The sequence below is a fragment of the Pteropus alecto genome, unplaced genomic scaffold (assembly GCF_000325575.1).
Source record: "Pteropus alecto unplaced genomic scaffold, ASM32557v1 scaffold155, whole genome shotgun sequence".
NCBI lineage: Eukaryota > Metazoa > Chordata > Mammalia > Chiroptera > Pteropodidae > Pteropus > Pteropus alecto.
This window is the reverse complement of record NW_006438113.1, coordinates 22,484,843-22,494,697: the sequence shown is the minus strand read 5'-3', so window position 1 is coordinate 22,494,697 and position 9,855 is coordinate 22,484,843. Positions and strand designations below refer to the sequence as shown.

Here is a 9,855-nt window from a genome sequence, read left to right as displayed (position 1 = left end):
CCCACCATGGCCGCCCAGGGCGAGCCCGGCTACCTGGCGGCGCATTCGGACCCGGGCTCCAACAGCGAGCGCAGCACCGACTCGCCCATGCCCGGCTCCGAGGACGACCTGGTCGCCGGGGCGCCCCTGCACAGCCCGGAGTGGAGCGAGGAGCGCTTCCGCGTGGACAGGAAGAAACTTGAGGCCATGTTACAAGGTAGGCATCCCCCCCGCATTCTCGGACTTCCCGATTCAGCCCCCTACTCCTTCCCGGACCTCCCAGTCCGGGGCCCGCACTCCGGCCCACAGTCGACTCAGTTCCCTGGTTCCCTTCCCCGCGGAGCCGGGGGACACCCAGGGTGTGGAGACCTAGCGGGACTCTCTACCCTTCCACGCCTCTCAGGTCTATAGGCACCGGGAACCCTGTGCTAACTTGACCGGCTTCAAGAAAGCTGAAGGCCAAGTTTGTATCGGCGCGCCCAAGTTGCATTCTGGACTTTGGAGATACCGGCCTTAGTGCAGACACCTGGGATGTGTCACCAGACCCACTTGGACCGCACGGAGTATGCGTGATTCTCCCTCCACTCTCTGGCGGGCTTGAATTCTAGATCTGTCTGTTTCTCTCTCCTCTTGTCAGTATCCACTTCCTCCAGCTGAGGGGCCTTGTCTCGCTATTGGAAACGCTCTGCAGATGTCAAGACTTAAGACAGGAGTTCTGCCCCCCATCCTCCACCCCAGAGTGAGAGGGGCCAGGATGGGGGTGAGCAGCCAAAGCGTGGGGATTGTGTTAGGGCAATGGGGCTGGGTTGGAGGACATTGTGTATTCATCTCCTGACAGGCTTATAAAACACATCTCGAGTTACACTAAGTTCATAAAATTCTTCCTGTACTATGGATGTTTGACTATGTCTTTCACAACTTGAGGTTTTCTTTTCTTTCTTTCTTTTTTTTTTTTAAAACTCCCAAGTTTCTCTGGGACTTTCCCAGGCATAACAGCTTTAACCACATCGGACTGGAAACAAACTCTGTGTTTTAATGGGAGGATTAGAGTTCTCAGAGTGAATGCTAAAATGTTCAAGGTGATTTTGACCTTCCTTAAAAATGTTAATTACTAGCCTACCTGTAGCTACAGATGTGGCTTATTTCCCTCATCCCGAGAAATAGGGTAGTTTGAATGTCTGTCATTCTTAAAATACTGTAGAGGACCAGCATTAGTTTCAATAAGGGCGAGTAGTGGATTCATTCAGTAGCTAGTGTCCTTTATAACAAGGGGGGATTGGAGCGTTCCAACTTTTTTTGTGTGTGTGGCTTTACGCATAACTTACTTTGACTTTATCAGTCAGTATATCGCAGTATGGAAGCTATTTAGCCCTCAGTGGAAATGCAGTGGCTTTTAAGAACATTTAAGCAGGTTATTTTAAGAGAGAACAACATGTTTTCCAAAACAATAACTTGGTGGAAACAAATAGCAGGAGTGTTTGGCAGACGTTTTTGGATGAGCTACAAATTTGTCTCCCTTGTCGCTTATTTTTATTGATAAACATCCTAGAACTGGTCATGTCTCTCTCTCTCTCTCTCCCTTTCTCTTCCCACCCTCCCCCTTTAAATTATATAACTTTCTAGGAGAGTTACTTCTATGATAAACTGTTCAAATAAGAATTTTGCAAAGTGGATTTGGAAATTAAAGCCCAGTTGCATTTCATAACCCATTTTAGTTATTTCATTTGTTTTATGGTTCTTTTTGCCTATTTTATGTTTATAAAACAAATTATTGAATTTATTCAGAAAAATATTGTGAAGTTGTTTGGATTTAAACGATAGAGCACGTATTACCTTTTCTAACAAGTTTCCAGTTTGGTTTCTACATGAATTGGGAGTGATGGAAAAGGCGGATCTTATAATACTATGTCTTCCTTAGCTGTTTTACTGGTGCACATACAAATAACAAAGGCGATAGTAGCTTCCAGGAAGCTTTCATGTGTAACCTGAGCTTTAGAAGTATATTTCTTTTTTGAGTTAATTAATTTTCACTTAGAATAAAATGAAATGTGGGTGAGGCATTTTTAAATTTGAAGGCTATCCCTGTTGTAGGTATGGTATTCTGACATGAGATAGTTTACTATTGCTTTGCAGTGATAAGGTTTTATTTACAGAAAGTCTTAACAGAGTCAACATTTCTTCAGCAACTAATATATAGTGAAATATTCACTTTTCAAACCCAAAGAATTCTTTAGTGATTGAACATCCTTTGATTAACTTTCCAAAATTACCAAAAGTGAATTATGCCTTCTAAGAAAGTAAGTTTTGAATATGTTTGACAGAAGAACCCAGTGCACAGTGTACCAAGGCGTTTTGTGATGTGTGGTTTCTAGTGACAAGTTATGTAGAACCACCATGCTTGAAGAAATAAGCCTGGTTTTCTGAACCAAACATAATTATATGCCTCATTGCTTTATACCACATGGTAATAGCAAGTGTGGGCCTATCTGAATAAATCTCTGGGCCACTGTCTGTCTCAGTTTGCCCATCCATAAAATGGGACTAGTATTAGTACTTTTCCTATAGGCTGTTGTGGATTAAGAGATAAGGCCCAAATAAGCTAAAACTTGCCACACTGGTAAATGATGAGAACTTAATATATATCAGTTTCTTTTATTGTTATTAATAATAAATATTACAAAATGGATTCAAAAGATTTCTAGTGCCTATCACAATTTCTGACATATAGTATTTACTTGAATAATGGGAACACTAGAATTTTGCACTTTCATAATTGCAGAAATAAAATAGAGACCAAGATAGGAAGTTTGGCATGTCAACAAATATTCTAATATTGTTAGATATTCTTGGATACAAAACTTTTCATTTGAAAAGTGCCAGGTAAGGTCTATATTTGCCTGGTTGGGTTTTTGATGATTGTGAATTTCGATTTACTATTTTTTTTTTTTTCACAGTCACTTTAAACTATCTGCAGGTTTCCAATTTAAGTCAGGATAAATAAGATTATCTGCCTTTAAGTCTACATAGTGCAAATTGGTGATTATAATGCTTGGAATTTGTTTCCAGAGACAGTGTCCTGGGGGCAAGTTAATCTTTAATGGGTTGTATTTTTATTAGTAGAGAAATTCTTCTACGCAATGGACCAAAAATTTAGTAAGGTTAAATTATGGGCAGTAGGGTAGTGGTCAAAGAAATGAAATACCATTCTTGGATGATCATTGAATACTCAAAGAATTGACACACATAAAACCACCAGGCTGGAAATGTAGGGGAAAATCCCTAGTTTTTCTTTCCTTCTTTCCTTCCCTCCCCTCTCCTTCCCTCCCCTCCTCTCCCTTCATTTCCTTTTCCTTCCATCCTTGCTTCCTTGCTTCCTTCCTTCCTTCCTTCCTTCCTTCCTTCCTTCCTTCCTTCTTTCCTTCCTTCCTTCCTTCCTTCCTTCCTGTCCTTCCTTTCTGTCTAATAACTACTTTAGAATAGCTCTGCAGAGTATCTGACATTTTCGTTCAAATCTAAATGAAGATAATTGATTTTATTAGTCAACGCTTTTGTAAATGGGACTTTATTTTTCAGGTTTAGTTTAGATTTTTGATGGGAATGGCCAGACTTGGAATGGATACCATGGACAGCATTATTTAATGATAAAGAAAAATGTTTTTAATTTAGTTTATACTGATCTTCAAAATTTAGATTTTATGCTTCATGTGAAATAATGATGTTGATTTATGTAAGGCAATTAAATGTGAGTTATGGTTTGTAAAGAGGGAGGGGAGTGGTATAGAGGAAAGTCTGGGAGAAGGTAGGAAATAAATGAGTCAAAAGAGTCAGAAATACAGTCTTTGTTTGCCACAGTCTTGAGAGGCAGACATGGAATTTGTATATTTTTACTTTTTTCTTTTTTTTGGTTGTTTTGCATCCTACTGTTATACTTTTCTTTTTACATTGAAAAAAGATGTGTGCTATTCCTACATAAAATTTAGAAGCATAGGTATTTTCAAAGTTCAGAATCCCTTGTGTTTTATCATAGAAAGAAGGAAGTGTTAAAAGGGGGGAAATGGCCTATTTTCATGAATTGAGGTTGACATCTGGTGGGCTTTTAGGATACTGCTGTTAAAAAAGCCATGTTGCGTATTTACAGCTATAGGCTCAACGGGGATCATTTACTGCTGTTGCTTGAGCAGCAGAACTGGCCACTAAAACAGGTTATCACACACCATTGATCAAAAGTAAGAGCAGCAATTTTGCTATCTTTAATTTGGCAAACGTTAGTGAAGAATGTCTTATAATTAGGTGAACAGATAATTGTTAAAATGTTTTTGTGGGAGTAGGAAGAAATATGAAGCAAAAATAATTGAAAATGGGGGTGTACCGGAAGTGAAGATAAATAAGAACTAAGCTTGATATAGTTTTCAAGACAATGCTTGAGTAAGTCTAATAAACAAAAAAAATCAAATAACTGTGAAGCTTGGTTAAAAGCACAGGGCTCTGGGCCAGATTTGGATTTGAAACTCAGTGTTACCTTTTAATAGGGAGCTTGGGAAGATTCATCACCTGCAGACTCATTTCTAACAGGGGTTGTTGGCAGTAGTGCTATATACTTAGGTGGTTGTGACAATTAAGAAAAAAAGATGTATGTTTAACATCACAGAGCTGGCCATATAAGAAGTGGTGAATACATTAATAACCATATTCATTATAAACCATAGTTCATAAAATGTACATTCTTATATTGAAAATGGAAATCATGTATATTGGAAAATGAATTAAATGTTCTTGTGATAAATGAACATTCACAGCTCTCTAATTATTATTGACCTTTCTGGTAGCTCACTCTGGATGAGTGTGTTTATCCCTTGTAAAGGTGCTTGAGTACATACTGAGTAAAAGTATATGAAACACAAGTGTGGAATTCTTGATTTAGGAGGGCTTTACACCCTCTTTAGTTGTAATTGTTCTTGCCTTGAATGTTTTTATTCTTTGAAAGGTCCTGAGCCAGTCACTTCTGATATTTTTTACTAAAGACTAGCAGCAAAATCAGTTAATCCCCCTTCTAATTTTATGTTGCTCTGAACTTGTCATTCAGTGGTGTCTAGAATGAGTTTTTCAAAGAAAACACTGTCCCTGGGCTAACATGTTCAGTTTGCTCACTTGTAAGGTGGGGACAATAATAGTGTCATCTTCTGGAGACGTGAGCACTGAATGAGAGACGATGCTTGGGAAACGCTTAGGCCAGTGCCAGGTGCATGGTGCTTAGTAAACGTTAGTGCAGCAGCAGCCCTGTGCCATGTGACAGATCAAGATTTCAAAATACTACAAAGCAAATACTAGGTTTTTTAAAAAAAATTGCATACGAACCCTTTTTCTTTAGGGGAAGGGCAATTTTTTAGTAAAAGTCTTCCAATCTGAAAGTTTGTTAGGACAATTATAGTTGAGTCAGAGAGCAGCAGTGAAGGCTAAAGTTGCTTTATAACTAAATGAAAAATCCATTAGAGGTTGTGTAGTTTGGCAGTAAAGAGCTTGGGGACTGCTATTGGACTGGCCTGGCTTGGGGTCCTACCTTTGCCTCTACCTTTGCCTGTAGAGTCCCGTGAGAATGAAATGAGATGGGCGTTACAGCCCTACCCTCATGGGCATGGATTAAGCACTCTCAGTAAATGTCCACACTCAGTAAATCTTATCTCTGTGAGGACTTGGGAGGTTTTGGTTAAGTTGATCATTGATAAGTTAAATCATAGAAAGGTTTGTCATTTGAATGATTTTAACAGGCAGGAATGTATTTGGCTGCGACTAACAGAAAACCCGACATAGAGTGGCTTAAACAAGCTAGGGGGTCATTTTCCTCACCTAACAAAAAATCTGAAGCGAAGAGATCCAGTGACTTCCCTCCTCCCCTCTGCTGTCCTCAGCCAGTGGCTTTTGGCCTCATGGTTGTAGTCTGGATGTGCTTGGGCTGGAGGTGCATCTGTGGTGGGTGCAGGGAAAGGAAGGGGAATGAAAGTTGCTTACTATTCCAGATTTTGCCTATCTATGTGATAAAGGGTCTCTCTCTCCGGGAACTTTCGTCTGTATTTCTTTGGCCACTCTTCGCTATAAGAGATTCTGTGAATGTAACTTCTACATCAGCTTCTCCAGTAGAAGGAGGCAAGGAGGAAGGGTGTTGGAATGCACGCTGAGTGATCAGGCTCACAGTTTCCTCACATGGGCAAAACAGAAGGCCTTGTCACAATTCCAAGTCGTGACTGAAGCAAAAGCTTGCCTGTATCGGAGACTTTGGCCTGTATTGATAATCTCTAGAAATTTAGATTATTTGGTAACATTATATGTAGGTTGAATTTCTTTCTTGGCATAATCCAGGAATAAATCTAATTCCCAAAGAAGAAAAACCATTGATCATGTAAAGCTTTTCTCATTTGTTACTCCTTTTATAGCCAGGACCTAGGATCACTAGGTAATGTAATTATTTATTTTTTCCGACCACTGTTTTCTCCATGTCAAATTTTTTTTCAATTGCAAAATTACACAATACAGATTTCCACTTTAACTCTTATTACTCTAAGATACCCTTTCTCCCCTCCCTCTTTCTTCCTGCCCACCTCCTATCTCAAATTGCTTTTCGAATAGACAGGTTCCGTGTAGTTCAGGCTTCTGCCCTTTGGCTTTTTGTAGTTTGGTCACTGAGGTATAATCTGGCCAACAAAGTCAGAGTTTGTTCAGAAGGTGAAGTCATTTTGGAGGCAGTTTGATAGTAGAATTATCATATTTGTGCTATGTTTTGCTATTTGAATTTGTCCAGAGTAATGAGCTAGTTAAATATACCAGTTGGCTCATCCTTGGTTTATTCTAAAATATAGTTCTTAAAAAATGCATGAGATAATAGTGACCATATATATATACATTTATATAAAATGCTATTAATAAACTACTAGAGATGAGGCACAATTTTAATGATAATTTATAATGGCTTTTGCAGTGTGCGGGGGTGGTCATGGCAAGAAACCCTTCTCATTATGTTATAAAAGCCACCGCATATGATTTTTAATCCTGGGGGTACTAGTGTTTAGAGCAGTATCCAAAATGCACAAACCATTGAAACATTTTGTGGATGTTATACATTTATAAATCCATTTCCTACCTACTAAACAACTAATAACTATAGGTGATGAAAGCATTTATGTTCATAACAAGTATTAAATCCTACTCCCACTAATGATACTGGCATGTAAAAAGATAGTGCTCACTTTCTAGCTATAAAGCAGTTTCTTTGTTACAGTGAAGAAGATAAATCACATATTAGTCTGCAGATCGAGTTGATAATGGAACTTAACTACATCTCATGTATAGGAAGGTGCTTAAATGTACGATTTGAGTTTTAGCCATTGCTTTTATTTCTGATTATGAAAGTAATACAAACTTATTGTAGAATACTTAAAAGTACAAACAGATATAAAAAAGAAAATCCAAAAGTCATCTCTTAAGTCCAGAATCTAGCAATAACCACTAATAATGTTTTGGGATTTTTTTCTGGGTCTTTAAAAAACATGCCCACACATAATTTTTTTTTTTGTAAAAGAAATTGAGTTCCTACCTTATGCCAGATATAGTGTTCCTACTTTATGTCAGGTATAGTGTTAGACTTTGGGGATGCAGACAAAACCAGGATAGATATAGTCCCAACCTTTGTGTGACTTGTGTCTCTTAAATGCCAAACTGGAATCAAACTTCCCTTCTTTTTCACTTCATATTGTATCATGACTATTTTCCTTTTCATTAAAGGTTCTTGAAGAACATGGTTTTAAGTGACCATATAATATTCCTTTGACATATCTTACTTTGCTTAAACATTATGACATTTTACAATATTTTTAGGTGCCCAGGCAGTGGGAAAAGCCTGATTTTTCTACTCTAACCGCCTGAGATTCAGATTCTGGCCCTCGATTTATTGATTGTGTGGCCTGGGTTCAAGTTAATAACTTCTGAGCCTCAGTGTTCTCATCTCGAAAATGGGGGATAAAAGTATCTTCTAGGTTGTGAGGGTTAGAAATAGTGTATATCAAGCACCCACCAGTGCCAGACACCATGGACATGCTTAGGAAATGGCATATAATGAACATTAATACTATTTCCCCAGATACTTTTGCCTAACAATCTTTTTTGCATTCTTGATTATTCTCATAGGAAAAGTCGTACCAGTGAAATTTTGGGGGCAAAGGGCACGGGCATTTTAAGGCAATTGATAAGAGTTTGCAAAAATATTTTCTGAGAAGATCCATAGCTTAAGCAGAAGAGACAACAAATTCTCAGGATGTCTTTTCCTTGTACCTGTGATCCCATAACCTGGTTTATTTGATCCGGTGGTTGTGAGAAATTAGGAATTAATTGAATTACCAATCTAGAGTTAGAGTTGTGTTGGTTTCTTTCACTGAAAACTTTGATGTTTATCTTACCTGATTAGAATGTCTGTGGATCAGTTCTTAATATTTATGTGCACAAAAATCACCTGAGATTGTGCAAAATGGCAAACTTGGCCTCTCTGGGATTCCAGTTCTGTAGGTTTGAGGGTTGTAGTGGGTGGTAGGAATCTGCATTTTGAAAAGAATCTTGTGTGAGTCTACTGTAGATGGTTCCAGGACCACACTTTGGAATATATTGCTAGATAGTTAGATGATGATTAAAATAAAAAAAATTCAAATTGTTTTCTTTCTTGAATTCCTTTACACTTGAAGCTAGTACTTTCTCCATGTTATTAAACCGTTTTGAAGCAGTTTAGTCTAGGAGCATAAGTTACAACTGGCATGATGTTGTTTAGAGTGGCTTGTTGTAAGGGACTTGGGGAAAGAGCACAAACCTATACATATCTCATGGAGGGGTTATATTGCTTTATTATTGCACAGCAGGCTCAAACTGCATTTAATTTTCTAGGCTCCCATTAAGTTAAGTGTAATGGACACCTATTTGGTATATTATGAAATAACTTAAAAGCACACATTTTTTATTATAGAAATTTAAAACGTGATATGAAGAGAACTTTAAAAAAAAATGATCTTAAGTAATTTGACCATCCTAATAGCTGTTTTAATTTTTCTGCTTTGAAATGTGGTACTTGAAATACAGTCCAGATATCATTTGCATAGTTTATGTAGCTGCTGTTGTACTACTGCTTTGTATTCAACATTTTAATCTAATGTGTTGAATGTTTTAGTATTTTAAGTAGTTTTCAGAATCAAAATTTTATGGTTGAGTAACAGTACATTTGGTCAAAAAATGTTTTTACAGTTGTAGATCACCTTATAGTGAAAATGAATTGTGTAGCTTTTCTCTCCTTTGGAACTATATTTTCAGGAAGAAATTTAGAGTAATGTGGTTACTGAAGAATGGTGGTGATTTTGAAAGCAGCAGTGACTCAGGATACTCACTGAGGTATTTTGGGTGAGAGAGAAATAAACCACTCTTTGCAGCGTAGTGGGTGACCAGAAGTCAGGTGACTTGAATTCATGACCATCTGGCCACTGACATTGCCACTTTGGACAAGTCATTTGACCTCTCAGGGTTTTGGATTAGTTTCCCCTAAAATCCCTTCCAGCTCCGATACACTGAGTCTTTTGCACATTGTACAATATAAGCCCAATATTACTTAGCTTGTGGTGTTGGAGGCTGACACAGCTCTATATACATGAGTAGTTTTGGAAGGAATTTGTGTTATTTTATACTATCCACATTCAAGGCAAATGGCAAAGGTGGTGGAATGAGGACAGTTGGAGTGCCTTGGCTTTGGAGGAGCAAGTGCTCACAAAAGAGCTAATCACCAGGTCTGCTTTCTGACATTTTGGCAGTCAGATTTGCAGTGCCCTGTACTCTGTGGGTTAGCTGTTAGCTAAT

The 9,855-nt window shown here is 38.2% G+C and overlaps 1 protein-coding gene across 4 annotated transcripts in view; it reads left to right on the top strand.

Annotated features, from left to right (window-relative positions):
* Positions 1-6: 6 nt before the first annotated feature.
* BICC1 (BicC family RNA binding protein 1) overlaps positions 7-9,855 on the top strand; it is a 240,234-nt gene continuing 230,385 nt past the window's right edge. For all 4 annotated transcript variants that reach the window (XM_025049392.1, XM_015592218.1, XM_015592220.2 and 1 more), the window contains exon 1: positions 7-196. In XM_025049392.1, the coding sequence (XP_024905160.1) occupies positions 7-196 (190 nt within the window). The remainder of the gene's footprint in view (positions 197-9,855) is intronic.